Below are 27632 nucleotides of genomic sequence, written 5' to 3' on the forward strand. Positions count from 1 at the left end.
TTATTGATAACAGATGATATGATAACAAACAGTACATGTGAAAATGACAGATAGGAGACGTCAGTCTATACTATAATGACAGCTGTCATTTTAAAATATTGCCTACTACGTGGCTGTATGGGAATAATTTCCTATGCCTTGTTATTATAGGATAAACAAAAACAAAAAAAATGCTTCTATAATATTCTAATTCCCAATAAGCAATTAAATAATGTCTTATAAAGTAAAGACAAAAGTTTTAAATAGAGAGAGAGGTAAATACCTTTATTTGCCATAAAATTACTTAGACCCGGTGAATAATAGAAATAATGTATATTATACACGAAAGTTTAAAAATAACTAAAAGTTTTAAATAATAAATTAAAGTAGTTATTATTGGAAAGTTGACACTAAATAAACTTTAACATTTCTATTAAACTGGCATTAACATGTGTCAATGTAAATGTAATTTACCAGGACCGAGTTGAATTACATTAAAAAAATTCTATGATCTAAAAGTAAATACAATAAATTTTCCAATCAAATCTAATCTACATTAGATTAGCTTTTTAGATATTAATAAGTTATCTCATAATTATAATATTAATAAATAAAATGAAGAATAATAACCGCGTCAAATTTAAACAGTAAAAAATGAAGAATCCGTTATACACTTGTATATGAATATTCTTCGTTTGTTTTATTTGCTCTATAAAAATTGTAGGCGCTAATTTACTGTTTTATGTATGATATGGAATAACTAATTAATCAAACTTTAACTGAGGTTAGTAACCAACTACCTAATATCTATAGATCACTATCTGCATAGAATGCACTAAATGATACTTTATACCTGGAGATTAAATGTTATAGTTATCTGAGCCAAGTAATTTAACTTCAGAACACCATGAAATCACAAAAAGGTGGCTGGTAATTATTATATGGAACTCGATAGACATACACAAATTTTCTCAGATGTAAACTTTTAGTCTTATATTTATTTCACTATTTCACTTATGCATGAGTAAGCTACAACTACATAGGGTGTGAGTTGAGTCAAATGGATGACCAAACGTCACCAGGCGGGGGGCAAAGGTGATTGTTTATTCACGGTACATGGCTGATTCGCGGCATACCTGCATAGTTTTCGGTGCCGGGCGGAGCCATCGTGACCCTGTGACCAGTTAACAGCACATAATATCACAGTGCCCTCGCTTTGGAGCGGAAAGAATGGAAACAGAAATAGAAATAGTAGAGAAAAATTACTACGCAATAGTAAGAAATCGGAAAAGTAGGGAAAAATTTATAGAATACAGCGGAAAAATAATAGAAAAAGTAGCAAAGACCAATAGTAAGTAAGCATTACGATGTATAGTGACTATGCAATCGGTTAAAATAGATCAAGTGTAAAGTAAAGTAAGAATATGAGTAATAAAATATGGTCGAGCGCAGTGATGGCTGGCTCATCCGTCATACTCGTGAACGATGCTGCTTGTAGGGACTGGTCTGCTCTTATCACTACGACTGATTTAATCTTATTGTGTTTTTATATTTGAGCCTAAATAAATTAGTGCTGGTTGGTAGTTTGTATTCACACGTTTCGACTTGTAAAATGTGAACTTACAAGGATTGTTTAAAAGAGCAACACACAAGTTTCTTGCTTATTCTTCTTGTGATGAGACAGCTTTCCGAATAAGCGGTAAATTTAAAAAAATGTTGACTATTCAAAAGTGTTTAAATTAAGTTTATTTGAATAAATGATTTTCTATTCTATTCTATTCTAATAGCAAATAGAATAGAAATAGGAATAGAGGATAAGGAAATGTAAAGAGAAAAGAGGCAAAATGTAAATTAAAATGAAAATAAATAAGTTAGAAAGTAAGAAAGTATTGCAATAAGTCCGATAATATAAACTGTGGAATTAGTATATATATTAGAATACTCCCTAAAAAAGTAGTAAGGCTGGAAATAGACATCCAGGAAGAAAGGAAAAAAAAGGTGATTGTATGTAATGTGGACTGATGATCTTATTGCTAGCAATGTACCACCTCAAGTTGACCTCCACGCGGTTCCCATTAGAAACCATCGTGATAAAATCTTGGTGAATTTGTCACAATTTTGACTGACCTGACCTCAAGCTCATCTTATCATCCACTGGTACCCCGCAAGCATACTATTAGCGGAGGCAGGTATAAAAAAAAACGCCACTAGGGGTGTCATCTTACATTTGACAAAATTAGAAGTACTATAGTTTTTTTAAGTTGTCGTCTTTAATATCATGATCATCATCATCGCAGCTCGGAAGACGTCCACTGGTGGAGTGGACATAGGCCTCCCCCAAAGATCTCCTCGACGATCGGTCCTGCGCTGCTCGCATCCATCGCCTTCTAGCGATCTTGACCAGATCGTCGGTCCACCTTCCTGGAGGCCTTCCCACGCTGCATCTTTAATTAATTCGTGTTTAGTAGGTATACATTATTTATATTATTCATCATCAGCCCATTTCAGTCCACTGCTGGACATCCACTGCTGGACATAGGCCTCTCCCAAGGCACGCCTCTGGGCATGGTCTTCGGCCCTTCTCTTCTTTATGTTATTAATCGGGTCTTAAACGTCGAGATAGGTAAATATATAATACCTTTATTTGCCATAAAATTATGCGTGTTAAGACCCAGTTAATAAAATAAATATAATATAATATCTCAGGACAATTCATATAGCGCCATCTAGTCCCAAGCTAAGCAGAGGTTGTATTATGTGTACTAGACAACTGATATAAATACATGGATACATTTTTTTTTGTAAATACATAGAAAACATCCAGACCGATACAAACAATCATACTCATGAATACAAATGTTTGTACCGTGCGAGGAGGAATCGAACCCACAACCATCGGATGGTAAAGCGGTGTGCTAAACCACTAGACCACCGAGGCTGTCAGATGATTAAAAGTATAACATTTAAGCTAATAAATTAAAAACAATATCCTTGTGTAAGTATTCAATATTTTTATTAATGTTATGCTCACAATCTAAGTACAGTGTATAGTATAGACTACTGAATAAATTAACATCTGGTAATCACTATCGAACATTAGCACAATACATCACCATTTTTACATTGAAATGTAAGTTTTAGACATATAACGCTTTTCCTGAAAGTGTACAGTATCAGTAAAGCACAGTTCACAATTGTATCTATTACAGAAAATCGAGGGCGGCTCCAGCTTAGGCGCCAGGAGGGGGTCATAGTAGTGGTCAAGTCATGAACTTATAATTTTATATTGATAACAGTAGATACAAGTAAAAGGTACGTATTTTATTAATGTACATAAGTACTGTACTTAAAAATACATATTAAAAAAGTATAGTGACAAAATATATATATATCTAATATATATAACATAAAATATTATGTACAATCAGTGGTCCACCTAAGTCCTGGGCTCAGGGGGGGAGGGTCATGACCCCCATGACCCCCCTGAATCCGCCGTTGGAGAAAATACAAGTTTCATTTTTTCTACAGAAACTTCAATGTATAATATATAATATAATAATAATAAGTACATTTGTGAACTAAGCTATAGAAATAGAAAATTAGAACATGGCTCGTTAAATATATATTTATATACAGTTATAGTATACGTAAATAAAGTATGAAACGAAATTGGCTATATATTACATATTTACCGACAAAGGCCCTATTTTAATTATAATATGCTTAACCAACTATTTATCTAAATATTTATATTTATATTCAAATTTATACAGTTTATATACACGATAATTTATATACAATTAACGCTAACAGATCTTAATAATATTACTGTTATCCCATTTTGTTTAACTAAATTTTAAATATAATAAAATTATGGTAAACATCACATAATAGTTAAAAGATTTGCACGGATTCTAATGCGTTACTATTTAGACAAAATGAACTAATATAAAATAGAGGAGAAAGGTGATTGTTAGTAATGGACTGATGATCTCATTGCTAGCGATATACCATGTTAAATTGACCTCTACGCGGTTTCCCCTGGATACCAACGTGATAAATTCTTGGTGAATTCATCACGATGGTTTCCTATAAATATAACTATAATTTCATAATTAGTAAACATATTATTACTGATTATTATCGACAGTATGAATTTCATGAGATAGTAATTCCGCTAAAGCGTCTGCATTTCCCCCATCACCTATATCTATTATGTACCTATCTCTGCAAAACAGATGTCATATAGACTGGCTTGCAATATATTTTCATGCTTCTTTTATAACACAGGGGACAAACGAGCATGCGGCTCACCTGATGGTTAGTGATTACCGCCGCCCATGAGCACCCGTAACACCAGGGGAATAGCAAGTCCGGTCGGCCTTTTAAAATGGAATAAGTTATTTTTTTAAGGTTTCAATATCGTATCGGTTCGGAAATACTATTGCTGGAAGGTGATTCCACAATGTGGTTGTGCGTGGCAAAAAGTTTCTAAAAAACCGCACTGTGGAGGACCGCCATTCATCCAGATGATCAGGATGGTACTTTAGTTTCTGGCGGGTGGTACGGTGGTGAAACCGATGGTGTGTTTTATTACGAAGCATCCACTAGTAATCCGAACTGCTTCAGATATAGCGACATCTATCGCCTACAGCGGCGAAACAAAATAGCTCGAAGAATAGCCCGAGTTAGGAATAAACCGTTTTCTTATGGGGTATCTGTATGTAATATTATGTTAACTGTAATATTAGTAAGATGGTAGTTCAACTTAAAAACGCATTAGAATCTCAGTGTTCGTTTACGCAAAAAAATTGCAAACATAAAAATAATGGCGTAACTTGGCAAGATTATCAGATATATATGTATAGAGGTACACTTAATATATATAACTTAGAGGAAAGTGAACATTTATATATTATAGTATTATTATCACATATTTTCGCCATCACTGCCCTAAAATGATTTCTAGTTCTACCCAAAGGTTAACTGGTAGAGAATGCCATATGGCATTAAGCTCGCCTCTTGTACACTCTTTATAGTGCAATAAAGAATAAAAAAAAATGTGTTCCTTTCTATATTATACCAAACATTTTAAATATTCTCTTAGTTAAGGTTAGTTTTTGATGTTGTTTATGGTATTCCCTATTTGGGGAACCTATCCCTATATGGGTACTTTCATTTTATTTAATTTCTGAAAAATTTTTCTTACCCCAAAGTTATTAATATAACCTAATATTGTTAAAAATAAGTACAAATATGACTGTTGATAATTACCACAAAACGTTGTTTATTTATAAGATTAGTGGAAATTATGCCTATAATCAAAATGGTATTTTATATATGGTCACTTTCCTCTACATGATTAAAAAAATCCAGTTTACAGAATATGGATTTTTAATAATTAAGGTTAAAACCAAATGAAGACTGCGCAGGGAACAAAATAAAAGTGGATATAAAAAATACTGTTTAATTTATAACTTCCCCAATACCTACCCACAGTGGGTTATTAATTATTTTATTTTTTTATTTATCTCCATTTGGTTTTACTTTTAATTTTCTGTTTATTTGTTATATACATATATATAATATTTTTTATTTACAGACATGCAGTCTGTATTGAACAGTTATTTTTTTAAGTAGATAAATTATTACTAAATTGATTTTCAGGTCTGCAATTTTTAATACACTTCTCATATAACTAGGTTTGTTAACGGTGTTGTTTACACACCAGGTTACATGTTGAGCGGAGTGCGTTTACTCTCAACACATTATCTGCCAACAAGTTTTTTTATAAAATGTAAAAAAAATTATATATATTTAATAAATTATGTAGAGATATGATTATTTAATTTACTCTCATGCATGTTTTTATTTTATTTTGAGGATTTTTATGTGTCTGTATGGCAAGTTAAAGTAGGTACTCAGTGTCAGTCACTGGTGACTGATGACCCGTGACTGGCAGAATACTCCAATGTGGTTAAGGCAGTTAATGTGTTAAAAAATCACAACCAATCATAATTTTTTTGAGTGGTAAACAATGGACGGTCGAAATTCGACTTTCGATGAAATTATGGTCTCGATCTGTCGAGCCGTTTCTAAGGATCGTTACAAAGACTGCAAATGTGATTTCAAAGATCTCTCTGCATTTATTACTCCGCTCAATAAAAATAATAGTTAGTTAGTAGATTCCTAGAAGGAAATGGAAATCAATAAATCAACTTTTTAAATCAACCTATAAAAAATAGTATCTAATTTGATATTTTCGTTGACTTAGTTGTACAAATGAGTACATAATTAGTTAATTAATATTGAGAGACAACATTACTGCAAATAATATTACAATCGTAATAGATCGTGTTATTTAAAATCTGTGTTATTTTATTAAATTCATTTTGGTATAAACTTTATTTATTAGTTACGTTTAATTCTGCTCTGGTTAGGGTTGCCAACCATACTTTGTAATAACGTATCCTACTTTAATTTTGGTAATTATACTTTACACTTTTACATACAAATAAAGTATGCGAAAATACTTTATTTTCAACCTTCACTGTGATGCGTAAAACAAAATACTCTTTATGGGTACTTAACGATTTATAATTACTGAACGAAATGTTAGATGTCAGTTGTGAGTTGTGACATTTGTCACAGATCACAGTTGTCACTCACTATCGACGAAATTGTACAAAAATGATCCCCTGGTTTTGTTTATAATTGAAAGATTAAAAACGATTTTGATTTATTTAAATTTAATACTGTATAATACGGAAATACATTTCATTTCATTTCATTTCATTTCATTTAAATGTTGATTGTCAAACAAGCTGTTGCAACATTTAATGATAACAAAAAAATGTTAGCATATGCTAAAAGGACACAAAAATACGTTTTTAAAGCAATGAAAACATAACCTAAACATAAATGGTCTCGGACAGCGTGGTTTCAGAGGAGCTTCCTCCCGCGTACACTTAGATTATGGAATGAATTACCTGCCGAGGTTTTCTCACGAGATTACAGCATGGGGTTTTTCAAGAAGAGTAGGTTTCTTAAGGGTCGGCAACGCGCATGTGACACCCCTGGTGTTTCAGGCATTCATAGGCTACGGTAGCCATTTACCATCAGATGGGCTGTATGCTTGTTTGACACCATCGTAGTATAAAAAAAAAATAAAGTTTGAAAAATATTTTTTTTTTCAAACCAGTTTATACGTTATTTTTGTCAAAAGTTGGCAACCCTAGCTCTGGTGAGCATTATGTGAGGCGACACTAGGGCGATGGTGGTAGACTGTCGTCGCTCTCGAGGTACGTCACGTAGTTGTCTTCAGTGCTGTGAGGAGGTCGAGGGGGTGGCAGCGAAGGGACGTCGTACCCATGCATCTATAATAAACAAAAAATTTATAAGAAAAGCAATTTTCTATTACAGCTACGCCTTTAATGTTTTTTAAAAATAAAATCACACATTTCGAAAATGAATGATTGGTCGAACATAGAGTGGAAAGTGTTTGGTATTTTTATACACATTCCGCTCGTATATTTCGTAGTCTGTGTTTGGACACGCCAAATAAGTACATACTTAAATAAAAAAATAACTATAAATCATTTTGTATACCAGTAAGGGTAAAAATATTTTTTTTTATCATAATTTCAACATGCAATATTCCTCCAAATAACATATATATCAACAATTTAGTAAACAATATAATGGCGGAGCGATTCAAAGTTTGCGAGTGTGAGCGAACAATCATTCACACTCACAAACTTTCAAAACGCAATATTTTGTGAGTATAGTGAATGGATTTTGTTACTCTTTCACGCAAATGTTATAGAATAGATTTTGATGGTGGTTCGGTTAGAAGTTTTGGTGTCGGTACAATTGTGGAGAGTGACCTGGTTAACCAATTATTGAAAGGAGCTATGTTTTGGTGTTGGTACACTTGTGGAGAGTGACCTGGTTGACCAACTACTGGAAGGAGCTAAGTTTTGGTGTTGGTACAATTGAGGAGAGTGACCTGGTTGACCAACTACTGGAAGGAGCTAAGTTTTAGAGTTGGTACAATTGAGGAGAATGACCTGGTTGACCAACTACTGGAAGGAGCTAAGTTTTAGAGTTGGTACAATTGAGGAGAATGACCTGGTTGACCAACTACTGGAAGGAGCTAAGTTTTGATGTTGGTGTAATTGAGGAGAGTGACCTGGTTGACCAACTACTGGAAGGAGCTAAGTTTTGATGTTGGTGTAATTGAGGAGAGTGACCTGGTTGACCAACTACTGGAAGGAGCTAAGTTTTGATGTTGGTATAATTGAGGAGAGTGACCTGGTTGACCAACTACTGGAAGGAGCTAAGTTTTGATGTTGGTATAATTGAGGAGAGTGACCTGGTTGACCAACTACTGGAAGGAGCTAAGTTTTGGTGTTGGTATAATTGAGGAGAGTGACCTGGTTGGCCAACTACTGGAAGGAGCTAAGTTTTGGTGTTGGTATAATTGAGGAGAGTGACCTGGTTGACCAACTACTGGAAGGAGCTAAGTTTTGGTGTTGGTATAATTGAGGAGAGTGACCTGGTTGTCCAATTACTGGAAGAAGTTAAGTTTTGGAATCGATACAATTGAGGAGAGTGATCTGGTTATCCAACTACTGCAAGGAGCTAGGTTTTGGAATTGGTACAATTAAGGAGAGTCACCTGGTTATCCAACTACTGCAAGGAGCTAAGTTTTGGAATTGGTACAATTAAGGAGAGTCACCTGGTTATCCAACTACTGCAAGGAGCTAAGTTTTGGAATTGGTACAATTAAGGAGAGTCACCTGGTTATCCAACTACTGCAAGGAGCTAAGTTTTGGAATTGGTACAATTAAGGAGAGTCACCTGGTTGACCAACTACTGGAAGTTGCTAAGTGGCCTAATGGCCAAATTATTTTCCTGCTGGAAGTTAAATTTTGGAGTTGATAAAATCGAGGAGCCCGACCTGGTTGACGAGCTGCTGGAAGGCGGCGCTGTGGTGCGGGGCGCGGTCCAGGTCTGCGTGCAGCGCGAAGTCGGAGAGCGCCTTCCAGGGCGGCTGGTAGGCCGTCACCTCCAGCGCCAGCGAGCCGCCCGGCTCGTGCCGCACCGGGGACCCCGCCACTAGCGGCACTCCCATCGACATGTACCCCATGCGGCGACCTTCCTGCGGGAGAAACCGACGCACGGGTCAGGCGACTCGCTCCCAATTTGTATACTGAACTAGACGGTAGGGAAAAATTCTTCTGAGGAAGACCGAAAAAGATGGATGTACCGTGTGATAGATATCAATATATATTAATATATTATATTCTATCATTTCCTTGCCTTTTTCCCATTCATTTGGGATCGGCGCAGTATGTCATTCTCTTCCACTGATCTCTATCTGCCGTAATATTTATAAACTAGTAGTAATAAAAATATACCAAAAGTCAAATTACCACCTTCTCCTGCTGCATTTGCATTTTGAGCTGCATTGTTTTCTTCTTGTCCTTGCAACGTTTGTTCTGAAACCAGACCCTGATAACCCTGGGGCTTAAGCCCGTCATTTCTACGAGTTGCTCCTTCATTAGCGCATCTGGACGTGGATTCGCCGCGTAGCATGTCCTGAAAGAAGAAATGTATTTGACGTTGTAACAATTTATCATGACTCTATATTTATAATCTATACATATAAATAAAATTGGAGTGTCTGTTTGTAATATTTAAATAACCGTTTTTACTACATGCATATGAATATAAATACGGTACATACACCAAAATAACATTTTTTACAATTTTTGTCTGTCTGTCTGTCTGTTTGTTCCGGCTAATCTCGAAATGGCCGGACCGATTTTGACGTGATTTCTTTGGCAGATAGCTGATGTAATAAGGAGTAACTTAGGCTACTTTTATTTTAGAAGAATAAAGTTAAATTCCACGCGGACGAAGTAGCGGGAATAGCTAGTTTATAATATAATTGCAATACAGAGAGATGGAAATGACATTTACCTATCATTTTTGGATTACTTAATTTACGGCATCATTTATGTATGTAACTTTTTCCCGGACAGAGTCGGAGGTAACAACTAGTAATTATACAATGACTGACCTGAGTGTGTGGAGCTGCTTCTCATTGAGGACTGTCCGGACTCTGGTAGGTTTCCCATCCGCTGCGGCCGCGGTGCGCGCGCGCCCGCTCTTGTGGGACCCGGATTCACTTCCCGAGTCTGTAATTTTACATATAATAGAGTAGATAGTAGATATAGTTATATCTTCTAGTTTAATATATAAAAAATCTCCTGTCACAGTTTTAGTTGCGCTACCTCTCCGTAACGGCTTGACCGACTTTGATGAAATTTTAAATAGATACATTTAAAATTTAAAATTTCATCAAAGTCTGTATTGTTGTCTATATTTTATACCTCTAAGTATCACGCCTAAGTCCCACGCCACATTTTTTTTTTATTTAAACATTTAATTTTTTTATTTCTTCCCCTACATTAAATAGTTCCATAATCATTCATTAAAAAAAATCAAGTATTATTAGGTTATTTATGTTTTATACCAGTAAGTGTTAAGGCAGGCCACCCTTAACACTTACTGGTATAAAACATAAATAACCTATTCTCAGACCTATCGAATATAAACATAAAATTTCATCAAAATCAGTCAAGCCGTTTTGGAGGACTATGGCTACTACAAACACTCTAAATTTTATATTAGAGATATAAAGGATTCTATAATTTTCTAATTATTTTATATTAATTACTCAAGGGTTGTCACCCCTGAGTAATTAAATAATACAAACATTAAACCCGATATAATTATCAAGGAGTGCAATCCTTCTAATCACTCGACAAACATTACAATGTCAACCCTAAAACACCGGCCGAAACCCGATTAGATATTTACAAAGGAGTATCCGAGCCGAGCTTACCGAGGTGTGAAATGTGGATCAACTGGACATGGTCATTTGGACCTCGTAATCGTGATAAGCTAGCTTTTGAGGGGTTAACATGTAATACAAATTAATAATTTGTATGTGTGTCCAATAGGGGTTGTAATTAAAAAATATTATAAGTAAGTTTTTTTATTTTTTTCATATTGTAACTAGCTGTACAAGCGACTTCGTCTGCGTGAAATTTAAAGTATTTTCTAAAATAAAAATAGCCTAAATTACTCCTTATTACATCAGCTACCTGCCAATAAAAGGACCGTCAAAATCGGGCTAGCCATTTCAGAGATTAGCCGGAACAGACAGACAGACAGACAGACAGACAAAAATTGGAAAAAATTATATTTTGTTGTATGTATTTGTTATATTCATATGCGTGTAGTAAAAAACTATCATTATCTGCTTCTTCCTTATCCCATTTATTTGGGGTCGGCGTAATATGTTTTTCGTTTCCATTCATCCCTGTTCGCAGTCATCGCGTTATTTACCTCCTTTCTTACCATATCATCTTTCACACAGTCCATCCATCTCTTTTTCGGCCTTCCTCTGCCCTTATAACCATCCACATTCATATGTAACACCTTTCTTAAAATATTATCCTCGTTCCTACGCATTACATGTCCATACCATGATAGACTATTACTCTACAACCTCTCTGACATCGGTGCCAATTTCATACATGTAGTAAAAAACTACCTTAGTAGTAAATCTACCTTAAAAAACTTTCCACAACTTTCAATGACGCAATGATAACTTGCAACTCTACAGTTACGCCTCATCACAATAAAGATCTTTGATTCCCTTTGATTGAACTTTTTAAAATTTCGGATCTTACAAAACTTCCCGCAATTATTTTTTAATTAATTCTACGGTTACGCCTCTATGCATAGGTAGAAGGTCTTTGTTTCCCAAATTACATTTTAAAATATCGAATTTTATAAAACTTTTTGCAGTTGTCCTCTAGGTTACGTCTGTACGCAATGTTGGTCTTTGCTTCCCAGATAACTTTTTAAAATTGCGATATTTATAAAACTTCCCGTAATGATCTTCTACGGTTACGCCTCTATGCAATGTTGGTCTTTGCTTCCCAAAAAACGTTTTAAAATTTCAATTTTTATAAAACTTCCAACGATGATTTTCTATGGTTACGCCTCTATCTTTGCAAGATAGTCTTTGCTTCCCAAATAACTTTTTAAAATTTCGAACTTTACAAAACTTCCCGCGATTATCCTCTACTGTTAAGCCTCTATTCAAGGATAGTCTTTGCTTTCCAGATAACTTTTTAAAATATCGAATTTTACAAAACTTCTCGAAATAATCTTCTACGGTTACGCTTCTATGCAAAGATAGTATTTGATTCCCCAATAACTTTTTAAATGTTCGATATTTATAAAAGTTCTCGCGATGATCCTGTACGATTACGCAGATTTGCAAAGGCAGTCTTTGCTTCCCAAATAACTTTTGAAATTTCCGAATTTTACGAAACTTCCCGCGATGATCCTCTATGGTTACGCCTCTATGCAATGTTGGTCTTTGCGTCCCAAATAACTTTTTAAAATTTCGAATTTTACGAAACTTCCCGCGATGATCCTCTATGGTTACGCCTCTATGCAATGTTGGTCTTTGCGTCCCAAATAACTTTTTAAAATTTCGAATTTTACGAAACTTCCCGCGATGATCCTCTATGGTTACGCCTCTATGCAATGTTGGTCTTTGCTTCCCAAATAACTTTTTAAAATTTCGAATTCTAAAAAACCTCCCACGACTGACGCAACCAATTTATCGGAAAACAAAAGACATTTTAATTTTCCAATCACCACTGATATATTGATAAAGGAGTCCAGTTGTTGGGCGCGGCGACATCAAAGTGCGCGGCAACTTTGTCGGCTAACTTCAAAGAGTTTATCGGTCAATCAGTGCCAGATCGCGAAACGTTATCGCCACTTGAAATACCACTTGAGATATGATACCTAATTACGGATGTCAACTGATACGTTCCACTAATATATTAAGGTTGATTTCGACCGGCCGTGAGATTATGACCTTTTGTGCAGTACTTTCTAGAAGTTCTCCAAAACATTGCAGACTATATACAGACATACTCGTAGTTTATATAATTTACAATTCAATATTTTTAGTTATTTATTTAAAACAGAAACATCTATACCAATTCACTGAAGAAACGATAACACTCACAGAAGTATAGAACTGTGTTTTTTTTTATTTATATTTTTATAGTAATATCTGCTGCTTCCTTTGTGGCGACATCCTTTTGGCCAATTTTTAGATATAAAATTGTGTTGCGAAGAGAGAGAGAGAGAGAAAGTGGGTGGTCTATGATGTCTATATAAATAAGATTATTTTTGAAGCTATAATATTTAGAATACAAGTCGAGTCAAGAAAGTTTTAAAAGATCTTTTTTTCATAAAACAAGCTTTGAAGCCATTTAACATACAACAACTTATATTTATAGCAGGATAGGGAATTCATATATATGTACAGACATATATACGTATTATTATGTATATATACGTTTATGATACTTATATTAAAGATAGAGTACTGTTCAAAATATACCCTGTACCATCGTAAGCACAGATTATTATATTAGAGTCCGTTAGTTTGTGTTCCCGCGATTTCTGTTAAACCTACTGTGAAACCTATTGTGAAACTGGAAAGCTAGCGAAGATATCTTCGAGACCCTGAAGCCCAAGAAATCCGCAGAACCATACAGGTACGTGACAGACGTTTCCACACATATTTTTCCCTATATATATACATAGTATTTTCCCTAACATTTTGGTAGCAGAGAGTAGTTTCCCTAACAAGTACAAAATCATTAATACATACAATTAGGAAAAAATGATGGGATCTTATCATGTTTTATTTATTTTTGATTTAGGATTAGAATTTTCTAGTGTCCTGGGACGACCTGAATAGTTAGTTTAATTAGTTAGTCCTGGATATTTGAATTTCAAAATTCAGAAATGATTCAGAATAAGGGAAATCATTAACGCCACATGATGTCTGGTGCTGTCAGTTATTTAGGCGAAGCTTGGCATTTCTTTAGGGGCAGCTTGTACATTACCTACATTCAGTTAATACAGTTACATTTTATAGGGGACAATCGAGTTTGCGGCTCGTTGCGTGTAAATGATACGATGTTGTTGGTCGAGACGATGTATATTACAGATGATGATAAACTGACAATATGTACGTAGAAATAATGATCTTATATACTAAATAACAATAGGAAAATGTAAGGTGGGGTAACACAGTTTAGACACAACAGTGCTTAGTAGACAATATTGAATTTGTCTTACTATACATTATTAAATGCAATTATTATTTTGATGTATCTAGGTGACTGTGTCCCATACGGCTCATCTGATGGTAAGTGATTACCGCCACCCATGAGCACTATTATCAACAGGAGAATTGCTCTTGCAACGCTCTTGTGTTACCAGCCTCTTAAGAAGGAATAACCTCTTTTTTTTGTTTTAACATCGCATCGGTTGTGAAGCAATGGCTTCAGGACCAATACGGCAATGGCTGGAAGGTGATCCCGCAATGTGGTTTTGTGTGGCAAAAAGTTTTTGGATATTGCACGATATTGGGATAATATAGACCACAGACAACCACTGTTATATCTTTTGAGTTTTCATGTCTGTTAGACACGCTGGCGAAAGTTTATTGAAACATATGATTTTAAAGCAAGTCTGTCTCTTCAACTCTATGACGATGACTTTAAAAACGGTCTTTAGAAATTTCTAGTATTCATAACATTTCGCCCAGCAAGCAAATTGCTTACATTCCTTTGTCCAGTTTAAGGAGATATGAGAAGATGAGATGAGATGGGATGTAACAGTAAAATTCTGGGATGCGTGACTCAACTTAGGATCTTTAAGTCTCTGGTATTCTCTAGGTGCTGCAAATATCCGGCCTCCTTTATTGTTGACTGTTTATCTTCTGAAAACGCTTCTTTTCTTTTAAAAGAAACAGAAGGTAGACTCACCTGACATGGATCCTAGTTCGTGGGGGTGGTGGGAGTTGTTGTTGCTTAATGTTGTATTGTTGTTACTTTCCGCGTTGGTGGTGCTGCCTCCACTTGAGTTTGTGCTCTGAAATTGCACCTCGTGTTAGTATTGAATCAACAAATAGCCATTGCAGATAAGGATTGTCGCTATCAACAGACGACATGTAGTTATTAAAAATAATATGTTAAGGGAGGATAATACAGTTTTGTAATCCCTAATTTGATTTTTAAAATGAATTTCCACCTTCATTTAATTTGAAAAGAATAAGAGTAAAGTTTCTTGTCAGTTCTTCTTGGCTCGAAAGCACTCCGAACTGACAGTAGATTTAACACATCATAAGTCTGTAATAGACCTACATGTATAAGATATGAATTTGGAATTTTAGCCTTAAGTCAATCAGTAAAAAAGTTACAGAGTTGTTTATAATTTATAAAACATAATTGTGTCTTTGGACAATATAATGAATATCAAAATAAAATTCTAAAGGAAAGTAGGTACCTATATGCATGCAACGTACGTGCAATCATGCGAATGAGTGAACGCAAAGAAATAGGCAAAAACAATCAGTCACGATTGCGCGTGTTCGACAGCTGATAATGTTAATAACTACATTATATGTTATCACAAATATGATGTATTTACCTTTTCTAATACGTCGTGATCTTCTCTGCAATATAATGCTCCACCTTCTCTTAACGCGAATTCATCACCTGTGGAATCAAATCCAAATTCATTTATTCGTGTAGGACATTTTAGCCGCTTATGAATTTCAAACGTAATGTAATTTTTTCCCTACCGTCCAGTTCAGTATACAGATTCAATTGAGAACTGGCAAGAAACTCTGCTGTTTGCAAGATCTATGCAGATCAGGCTCTGTTTAACACCGTCGAATAGTTTAAACCTCGCCGCGGTTTCCCCAGGAAACCATCATGATAAATTCACTGTGAATTTACCACGATGGGCTAACTGATCTGACCTCATGCTCATCTTATCATCCTCCACTGGTGCCCTGCCAGCGTAAACTGTTAGTGCAGGCGGGTGCTTTCCATTATCATACCTAAGAATACCAAACCCTTTAATAAAGCTAATAGGATCTCTAGGCTTGTTATTGTAATTTTAACACGGTGGGCTAACTGACCTGATCTCATGCTCATCCTATCATCCTCCATTGGTGCCCTGTCAGCGTAAACCGTTAGCGCAGGCAGGTGCATTCCATTATCATCCCTAAGACCATGTGTTCTGCACTGAGTGATCGCGTCACTTGCGTGACGTGGCGGCTCGGCGAGCAACATATGATTCCCGCCACACGACGCCCACAGGCGGCTGAAAAGCAGCCGCCTGTGGGCCGTGTGGCCAGCAGGTCGGCCGGTAAAAGAACGACGCTGGGGTGGTTCACCCCAGCAGTACGCCCGGGCAAAGAGCCGAGGCTCGAGGCCCGTATCCTGCGGTCTGTAAGGACCAGCCGACGACCAGGTTTGCGCATCCCTTAGAGCCCCAAACCTTTTAATAAAGCAAATAGGAGTTCTATCAGCTTTGTCGCCTGGTTACACTGGTACATATCTTTCACTAAACCGGTTATTGTAATCTATCGGACTAGCTGGAGTTGTTTTAAGTTTGGTAGGCTTGTTATACTCGTAAATTATCGGACATTTCTTTCAATATAAACTATCATAGGATGGCACGTGTGGACTCTGATCCTTTGCCGTGTAAACAATCGTTTCCTTACAATGACAGCAGCTTTAAAACATAATTAGTTTATGTTAAGTGCATTAATAAAATCAATATCAGACAGATGTGAGCTGTCAGCGGAAGCGGAAGCCGACGAGATATGTAATTGGAAGGAAGTTTTGAAATTTTGCAACTTTAATCAATTAACTTACTATTATTATAAACGGGAAAGTTTGTGAGTATGGATGGATGGATGTTTGTTACTCTTTCACGGAATAAATACTAAACGGATTTTGATGAAGGTTTACAGTAATATAGTTTATCATTGGAATAAGACATGGGATACAAGCATATTACGCCGACCCCAAATAAATAGGATAAGGAAGAAGCAGATGATGATGAAGACATGGGATACAAAGTTCGTGCTCGTGAAACCGCGGGCATATGTAGTCCATTATAATATTGACGATTAACTGTGGTTTCACACCCGTGAAACTTATAGCATACTAACTGTACCCGCGACTTCGTTCGCGTTGAAATAAACTTTATTTTTCTAAAATAAAATATTTTTTCTAAAATAAAATTAGCCTAAGTTACCCCTTATTACAACAGCTATCTGCCAAAAAAAGTCCCGTCAAAATCGGTCCAGCCATTTCAGAGATCAGCCGGAACAAACAGACAAAATTGGTAAAAAATGTTATTTTGGTGTATGCACCGTATTTATATTCATATGCATGTAGTAGAAAACGGTTATATCAATATTACAAACAGACACTCTAATTTTATTTATATGTATAGTATAGATGTGTTATTCTGATGTATACGCTATATCACTGTAAAGTTTCATCAGAATCCGTCCAGTAGTTTCTACCTGAAAGAGTAACATATATCAATTCACACTTACAAACTTCCGCGTTTACAATATTATATTATATAATAAGATTAGTATAATTACAATAAGGCCGGAATTATTGCTAATATTACCGGGTATGAGTTGTCTGGCGCACGCGCAGCACCGGAAGCAGTCGATGTGGTAGATTTTCGTCTTGGCGCGCATCACGAAGTCGTTTTTGCTGAACGATGCACCGCATTTGTCGCATTTTGTACCAAATAACCTGTGGGCAATACAAAAATTATCGTATTAGGTATATTTTTTATTACTACCATAACTTGCCAATCATTAATTCTTAGATACTAGCTACTCGACACGGCTTCGCACGTGTGTACATGTATTATAAATACAAAACATCCTCTTGAATCACTTATCTATTTAAAAAAGCCGCTTCAAAATCCGTTGCATTGTTTTAAAGATTTAAGCATACATAGGGACAGACAGCGACAGCGACTTTGTTTTATACTATGTAACTTCGCCCGGGTGTACATGTATTATATATTTAAACCATTCTCTTGAATCACTCTATCTATTAAAAACATCGCTTCAAAATCCGTTGCGTAGTTTTAAAGATTTAAGCATACATAGGGACGAAAAACAAAGTCGTTGTCGCTGACTGTCCCTATATATTTATACTATGTAATGTATAAGATATAATAGTGTAAAGTTTTATCAAAATCTGTTCAGAAGTTTTTGCGTGAAAGAGTAAATTACATTCATCGAGTCCTGTCTAGAATCCGTAAAACAAGTTCTGCTTAGCTTAAGACTAGATGGCGTTGTATGGTTGACCAGGGTTATTATTATTATTGTCAATTGTCGACCTATTTGTCTCTATAACATTAGACTTCTAGGTTTTCTTGTAATAGAGTGATTCAAGAGGAAGGTTTATATGTATAACTAGCTGTTCCCGCTACTTCGTCGAATTTAGCGTGGAATTTAACTTTAATTTTCTAAAATAAAAGTAGCCGTAACTTAGGCTACTTTTATTTTAGAAAATTAAAGTCTTACTACATCAGCTACCTGCCAAAAAAAGTCTCATCAAAATCGGTCCAGCCATTTCAGAGATTACCCGGAACAAACAGACCGACAGACAGACAAAAATTGTAAAAAATGTTATTTTGGTGTACGTACCGTATTTATATTCATATGCATGTAGTAAAAAACGGTTATTTCAATATTACAAACAGACACTCCAATTTTATTTATATGTATAGATACATGTACACCCGGGTAAAGCCGGGGCGCGTAGCTAGTTATTCCTATAAACAATAAAACTTACAGCTTTAAAGCTCTCCCAAAAATCTATAAAGCGCTATACCAAACCTCTAAGCACATTTAAAAACACCCCCAGCCCGGGTTATTGACCGCCACTTAGCAGAATGAGCCCCACCCCCAGCAATCTTGCTAAAAGCATCGCATATACATTGTATAGGGTTGTATGTTTGTATGTACCTGCGCAGATACGGAACGGTTCGAATGGAATTGAATGAGTTTGTGATGGAAACGGGTCAGTGTGTGTTTTCTGTAGGTGTTATTATATGAAGGTCTTGGTGGTGTAGGGGTTTAACGCAGCGCTTTACGATGGTCGAGGGTTCAATTCCTGGGACGGTAGACATTTGTATTTATGAGCATGATTGTTTGTATCGGTCTGGGTGTTTTCTATAATAATAATAATAATAATAGTGATATATACCGCATAACGTAAAAACCATGCAAAAAAAAGCTGTTCTATAATAATAATAATAGTGATATATACCGCAAAGCGTAAAGACCCTGTAAAAAAAGCTGAGAAAACAAAATATAGGTACCTACAATTAATAATAATCTCAGGACAATTCACACAACGCCATCTAGTCCCAAGTTAAGCTAGCTAAAGCTTGTGTTATGGGTACTAGATAACTGATACAAATACATAGATTTTTTTTTCCTAAATACATACATATTATACATAGAAAACACCCAGATAGATATATGTATAACATGTATGTATTAATAATAAGAGAAAAAATATATATCTATTGTATTGGTATCAGTTATCTAGTACCCATAACACAAGCTTTAGCTAGCTCAACTTGGGTCTAGATGGCGCTGTGTGAATTGTCCTTAGATTAGAAAGCAAATAGTAACATTATATTTCACCCCTTTATGTAGACAAAGTCGTAGAATATACTTAGTTCTTTATATTTATTACTGATATTATATTATTTTAAAAATTTACCTTTTTCTACATGCTACCTATCTGTCTAGGCGTATCCAATGAGGCAATTAGCGATATTCGATATCATGAGTCGAGCTCAGATTACCAGCTCCTGTACAGATGTTCGTGGAACACGATATAACTTTACACATTTATTAACGTCGTATGTAAATAAAGAAATTAGGAATTTTCTACCCAATTTCGAACTACAGTAGATCTATTTTCAAATGTATGAAGAGAGCACTTATCGAGAGATTCATATGTAAACAACATAATTAGGAAATTTCGATCTAATTCTTAAAAGCAGGAGATCTATTTTCAAATGCAGCAAGAGATCATTTATTAATGTCATATGTATATTACGATATATGTAATTTTGAATCGAAATTTGAAAAGCAGAGAATCTATTTTCAATTGCTTATGGTATATGCACTTATCAATACAGATTTCGCGATATCAATTGCGGTACAGATTTTTATTTTTAATATTTTCCTATTTTTTTTTTATTACTATTTTTATAGGCTTTGGTCCTTACACAGACGAGTTGGGTACTAGATAACTGATATAAATACTTAGATCTATTTTGATTATGACAAATTACAGGTTAGTTTTAGTAGAAACGTGATATTATAGGCAGTGGGCTACCTAAGGGCAATGCCCCAGGGCCCTCAAACACAGGGGACCTTCGAACTCTTACCAGAAAATATCGACCACACGGAAATTTTCAAAATTTCTCCAATTTTTAAAATAAAGATGACAGGTTGCAACACGACTTTAATCATGGCAACTCAGTTGAGTGAAATTCGAAAGTTATACCTTCGGAATTCCTCTAAATTCTTTCTGTTGGTTGGCAGTGTTGTCAATTTGACGGATAGCGATATGTGCGTTTTAATAAAACTGTAATATCGCAAATTAAAACCCACTTTTTAAACTTTGTAACACTTTGTAACCAAAGGCCCCAGGGCCCTTGGTTACCCCACTACGCCACAGATTATAGGCATCATATAAAAACGCGATATCGGTGCTGTTCATGTATATATATATATAAAAAAAACGACGGCTACCACTTATCTACAGGTAGACCGTTAGTGTGTCTGTCATTCTACTAGAAACTACATTTTAAAATTGATTATTTTAATAAAATACCAAATTGCCATATTTCACACATTCAATACAAATTTAGAAACTTATTTGTGTGTTTGTCTGTGGGTAAATTTCGGATGTTTATATAAAATCGTCACTCGATAGCCGCGGGCGGTAAATAAACATTACATTTCCGCCGTATTTCCTTACAAAGGGTTAATATTTATAAATATTGCCTACACCTAAGAGATTATCATTTTGTATCGATTCATTGTAATCGATTTAATAGAATAAAAGAAGAATGGTGTTTGCTGGAGAAATATTGCAATGTTTAATTTGTTTTAATCATAAAATATATAGAATATATTGTACACGGATTTTGATAATGACGCCACGGAATGTTCTAGAAGGAGTGCTAAATTGTATATTTTTTTTATTTTTATTTATTTATTTACTTAATACAGAAAACATGTGTACTAATTTACTAAAGAAACGATTTTTATAACGATATTTATAAATATATTAAAGGGCTATTTGCGATCGCAAACAAATGGAATAGAGAACTGTTTCAAATTCAAATTCAAAATATCTCTATTCATGTAGGTCTATTACAGACTCTTATGACATGTCAAATCTACCGTCAGTTCGGAATGATTTTGAGATGAGAAGAACTGACTAGAAACTCAGCTCGTAGTGTGTTCGACCTTTCGGTCGTTGTATTTCCATTTAAATTCATATTTAGTAGTGAACCGGTTTATAGTAGAAATAGGTACACGTGGGGTAAAAAAGCAAATAGTCTTGCGCAAAATTATGCACCACGCACCTTTCTTTTTATTTTAAGTATATATAGATATAGCAACAGTATATAAACATAGAGGTTTATTGTTGTCCCTTATACATCCAATTTTTTTTTTAATTAATAAACAGGCAAAGAACCTTATGCCGTACAGACTAGTCCAGTTTTAAACTTCTTTAGCTTCTAAAACCTATTAGGAAAAAAGGTTGTCGTCAAAGAGGTTGAAGGTATGTATGTAATAACTATCTTTTAAGTTACGTCGACAAAACTGCAGAAACTTCAGTGAGGTTAAGTTCTTGTGTAGCACTTAGTAGTATTTGTTAATTTGTGTGTTAAGTAAAGACTATTCAAATAAAATAACATTTTAGATGACTACTTAAATATTTTCGCAAACTTAGGCCTCTAATGTACCTAAGTAGTTAATGTTCCTGTTTTATTTACTTTAAAACATCGCTAAAAAAATATTGACCGAACATTTTGAATTGCATTACACACAAAAAAGTGTAATCGAAAACCCGCTTATCCGGACCGGTGTAAACGGGAACAAACATACCATAGACATATCGAGTTCCCGCCGCCCGCCGCGCTGTCAAAGTGACGTTTGTTTTGGCGCCGAAATACATAATGCTCAGTCAAACTCCGTTTGTTTTCTCTACGGCACATCAGAGTGTAGTGACAAAAACAATTTTGCCGTTCGAAACACGAATTTCCGTGATCGAACACGCGATTTTATATTTTATGTCAATAGAATAGAAGTTATTCGTTTAGGCAGCACGGTTTGAAGACAGTATAACGTTGTGTGTTGGAGCGTAATTCTATATTTTGGCTGGGAGAGATAGAAGGGTGAAAATGTAAACAGATGCAAGTTATTTTAGTGAATTCATCTTTGGTCTGTGTATATAAAAAGTGGCGCCACGACGTGATGGTGATTGACGTCGGTTATGAATTCCATTTCTTATTCGATTTTGTTATAAACTGCTGAGCTAATATGGGAATGTTTTATTGAAACGAATTTGTTCTACATTTGTAACATTAACATTTGGAAGTACGATTTGAAATTGAATTATTTCGACGATTAACGAGGAATAACTGACTATGTAAGGTTGTCTGTTCTTCTCATCTCGAAATCATTCCGAACTGACGGTAGATTTGACATATCATAAGAGTCTGTAATAGACTTACATGAATAAAGATATTTTGAATTTGTATGTAGGTACTTATAGCAGTCGTCCAGTATACATAACAAGAAAGAAAGAAATATGTTCAAGAAAGAAAATAAGAATTAAGTACTGTTCCATAACTGGATTGGTTCTCTGAAGCTAATGAAATTGATGCTGACTTAATGATTTTGTTAATTATATTTTTTTTAATATTAATAAATTGGCAAATAAACAATAATAAAAAACAGGGTGAGAAGAAATCAAAAGGAAAAAACCAAAAGCTGATTTAGCCTTAGTAGAAGACAGTTTCAGATGATGATGATGATGATGAGGTGATGCTGTTTGATACAGACAGTGAACCTGATTCCTTGATAGGATATACAGCTCCAGATTCTGAAGACTCGGAGTATAATTTCTATGGTATGCTGATTTCTAATGATACTGAAGGAAACATGGATCAAGTGCCTCACGTGTGGGCACACAATGATTGCGCTAGCCCAGACTTTATCTGGATTTGCGATTTTTGTAAATAATTTGTTTTCTTTCTTTTCTATAGGTATTATATCAAATACTATATTATATCAAAGTTTTCAAAGAGTCACTTAGAAGTTAAGGTTAATTTTTGATAGTGTTTAGGTACCTATTAGGTTCCATACGCTCACAAAATTTCATGAGAATCGGTCAAGCCGTTTCGGAGGAGTATGGGAACGAAAACTGTGACACGAGAATTTTATATATAAGATATGTATAAAATATTCTAATAATATATATCTATTACATATATATATAATCTTTACTGTTATTTAGTCTTTGAAAAGTTTTATTACCTCAAAATAATCATCTATCAATATAAACTATTATTAAATATGTGATTGTAATTCTTAAACTTTCGTGTTTAATATAGGTATGTTCGAGTCAAAATAGTTTTATACTAGTACAACTAGATGGCGCTGTATTTTTGCATACATATTTCTAAAACACGCTAATAAGATATTTTTGTTGTTCCTTATATAGATGTGTAATTTTTTATTTAGGCACTTAGATCAATATATACGGTTGTAACCTCATAACTGTATTTCATTCAATAAGTACAACGCTCCTGATCTCCAGAACCTCGACTTTATACAAGGTACATTATTTATATTATAAACGTCGAGTATAAAATTATTCGTGTTAAGATCCGGTTAATAATATAAAGAAAAGTTTTTTACTTATAACATTTGTGCACATTATGCCTAAAAATCAAAATTATATTTCATATTTGGTCACTTTCTTCTATCTATTATTACACTTAGATATAGAAAACAACGAATCAATACAAAGAACCTTACCTAGTATAATCTCTTTTACAATACGTCTTCCCATCCCTCACGAAGCATGTGCAGCTCTCGTCGAGGAACTGCCGGCATTCCTGGCACTTGAGGCAGGCGGCGTGCCACTCCAGGTCCGGAGCCACCCTCAGGATGTACTGGTCGTGGATCTGACCGCCGCAGCCCACGCACAGCGACAGCCGGAGCTTTTCTGTTGGAAGAAGTTAGAATGAGAACAGAATAGAATAGAAAGTTATTTATTCAAATACTTAACTAATTAACTTTAAAAATACACGTTTTATGTTAATTGTGTATTTTGTAACAAACTTTCAGAGTCTGTTCGAAATTATATACATATTTTTATATTAGACTAGCTGTTCCCTCGACTTCGTCCGCGTGGACTTTAATTTTATATTTCTAAAAAAAAAAAGTAGCCTAAGTTACTGCTTATTGTATCAGCTACCTGCCAATAAAAGTCCCGTTAAAATCGGATCTTCGGACGGACCATTTCAGAGATTAGCCGGAACAAACAGACAGACAGAAATTGTAAAAAAATGTTATTTTGGTGTATGTACCGTATTTATATTCATATGCATGTAGTAAAAAACGGTTATTTCAATATTACAAACAGACACTCCAATTTTATTTATATGTATATCTGTATAGATAAATCCCCATAACTAATACAGAATATGAATGGATATAAAGAAATTATGAATAAATTATAATGTCTTGTCCAAAATCAATATAATTGAAATGGGCGTGGCACCTTGCCGCCCTTTCGCTGCGGTGTCGACAGCAACTATACATCTCACTTGCTCGCGCCTATCTCTCTTGCACTCAAGACAACTCGCGTGATCATAATGCGAGGTAAATACACGTGATTTCTTTTTAATCGATCGCCTTGGCACCGAATCGGTAACTATTAGATTTCGGATAAGATTAATCTACTGTTGATGATAACATTTAACAAGGACCAGCTTTATAGTGTTTATAGGTTTAAACGAATTATCTTTGTATGTACTGTAGAAGAATCCTACTTAGATATACTTAACTAGTTGAAACCCGCGGTGTTGCTTGCGTGAAATATACTCAATGTTATTAGCTAATATTGTAGCTATATTATATGTGTAAGATGTAGAAATAAAAATAAATACACAAGTTCTCTATTGAATAGAATAGAGTAGAAATAATCTTTATTCAAATAAACTTAATATAAGCATTTTTGAAATCATATGTTTTTTAATCTACCACTCATTCGTAAAGATGACCCGTCACAAGAAGAATGAGCAAGAAACTTACGTGTTGATCTTTTAAATAAACGTTGTTCAGAGTTGCATTCTTAATTACTGTCTGTTAATACAAACTGCCAAAACAAACTAATATTACAAGAGACAATAGGTTTGTTTTGTCCACTTCTCAGTCAAATTGAGCATGTCAACAGATGCGTTTAGAACACCTTCTACTACCCCATATGATGAAGTCGTGAATATATATTTACTTATAGGTATATATAGCTAGACCAAAAGAAATAGCGAAATTAATAAAAATAACAAAGGTGCGAGAACCGAACCTGCGACCATCGCAAGATGAGGCGTTGTACCTATTCAACCACTACACCACCGGGGTACGCCTATATAGATAGACTAGCTGTTCCCGCGACTTCGTCTGCGTGGAATTTAACTTTATTTTTCTAAAATCAAATAATTGTTCTAAAATAAATGTAGCCTAATTTACTCTTTATATCAGCTACCTGCCAAAGAGAGTCCCGTCAAAATCGGTCCAGCCATTTCAGAGATTTGCCGGAACAAACAGACCGACAGACAGACAATCAAAAATTATAAAAAGTGATATTTTGGTGTATGTATCGTATTTATATCCATATGCATGTAGTTAAAAACGGTTATTTCAATATTACAAACAGACACTCCAATTTTATTTATATGACTGTATATCTATACAGTTACTATTTTATGTTGTTAATTATAAGATTATAATTAACAACATAAAATATTAAATTTATCACCTTCGAGATAATTATGTAATACCTAATATTATAATACCAACTATAATTTACAATTAATTTGTTCATTGCATTTAAGTTAAATTAACTTTATTATATGCACTTTACAAAACCACTTTATAATAATTATTATTTAATTATAAACGCTGTTTTTTTTATATAATTATAATGTTCACGATAATGACCCACTTGATGGAAAGAGGAAAGAATAAAATCTTTGTCCTTTATAGATATACTTATATACTAGCCCGTGACTTCGTTTGCATGGAATACCTACTGACCTTGATGAAACAAGGAAAAAAATATTTAATACTAGCTGTGTCAGCGACTTCACTCGCGTGAAATTTATAGCCTATATGTTAATATGATGTATAAGATACATTACCTACTGTAAAGTTTCGTCAGAATCCGTTCAGAAGTTTTTGCGTGAAAGTGTAACATACATCCATCCATACTCACTATCTCACTTATCCCCTTAGGGGTGGAATATATCAAAATCCTTTCTTAGGGGATGCCTACGTCATGGTAGCTTTATGCATGCAAAGTCTCAGCCCGATCGGTTTAAAATTGACAAAGTTTCATACAAACTTTTATCCCCTATTTTATCCCCTTGGGGGTAGAATTAATCAAAATCCTTTCTTAGCGGATGCCTACGTCATAACATCTACCTGCATGCCAAATTTCAGCCCGATCCGTCCAGTGGCTTGGGCTGTGCGTTGATAGATCACTATGTCAGTCACCTTTGAGTTATATATATATAGATAAGATTCTTACCAAAAAAAGCCAAAAGTTTAATCGTTCTAGCTTCAAAAATGACGAATTTTCATACAAACTTTCATTTCCTATTTTATTTTACCTCCTTAAGGGCAATATTTTTTAATGTCATATTTACATTTTTATATTTAATCAACCACCTAAAGATAAGTTTCAAGCTTCTAGCTTCAAGCAAAGCTATATGAAGCATTGCTATTGCAAAAGCAAATATTCTAATCAGTGTTCGCAATCCAAATCTATAACTTTTATTAATTAAAATATCTTTATTCATGTAGGTCTATTACATACCGATGTACATTTATGATAAATCTAATCTGTGATATATATATACATATATATGATAATATAATATATCTTAATGTAAAAATGTAATACATTCATGAAACAAATCTAAATTACAATCTTTACAATTTTACATGACAAAGACAATAAACAAAATAAGATAAAAAAAATTATACTTCATTATCTATACCTAAATTAATACGTGAAACAAAAACTTTGTACCCCTTTTTTAAGAAATTACGCACAATTAGGTATAGCTTGGGTACTAGCTACTTGCTCAGGCTTCGCCCGAGTGTAAATGTATTATATATATAAACCTTCCTCTTGAATCACTCTATCTATTAAAAAAACTGCTTTCAAATCCATTGCGTAGTTTTAAAGATTTAAGCATACATAGGGACAGACAGCGACAGCGACTTTGTTTTATGCTATGTATCTAATGAAGTCTGTAGTCAAAGTGATTTCTTTTTTCGGCCTTCTCTAATGCTGTTGGCCGCA

At 34.6% G+C, this 27632-nt stretch overlaps 1 protein-coding gene across 3 annotated transcripts in view; it reads right to left on the bottom strand.

Annotated features, from left to right (window-relative positions):
• Positions 1 to 6783: 6783 nt before the first annotated feature.
• The window catches only part of LOC131849944 (insulin gene enhancer protein ISL-1), a 63997-nt gene continuing 43148 nt past the window's right edge, over positions 6784 to 27632 (bottom strand). For 2 of the 3 annotated variants that reach the window (XM_059200075.1, XM_059200074.1), the window contains 8 exons: positions 24077 to 24266; positions 17602 to 17732; positions 15592 to 15659; positions 14928 to 15033; positions 10067 to 10184; positions 9417 to 9582; positions 8942 to 9142; positions 6784 to 7355 (listed from right to left, as the gene is read on the bottom strand). In XM_059200075.1, the coding sequence (XP_059056058.1) occupies positions 7245 to 7355; positions 8942 to 9142; positions 9417 to 9582; positions 10067 to 10184; positions 14928 to 15033; positions 15592 to 15659; positions 17602 to 17732; positions 24077 to 24266 (1091 nt within the window). In that variant the 3' untranslated portion in view covers positions 6784 to 7244. The remainder of the gene's footprint in view (positions 7356 to 8941; positions 9143 to 9416; positions 9583 to 10066; positions 10185 to 14927; positions 15034 to 15591; positions 15660 to 17601; positions 17733 to 24076; positions 24267 to 27632) is intronic. The other variant, XM_059200076.1, reaches the window with a different exon arrangement.

This window comes from Achroia grisella, unplaced genomic scaffold (genome assembly GCF_030625045.1).
Source record: "Achroia grisella isolate CSIRO2021 unplaced genomic scaffold, CSIRO_AGI_Agris_v1 utg669, whole genome shotgun sequence".
In the NCBI taxonomy this organism is placed as follows: Eukaryota; Metazoa; Arthropoda; class Insecta; order Lepidoptera; family Pyralidae; genus Achroia; species Achroia grisella.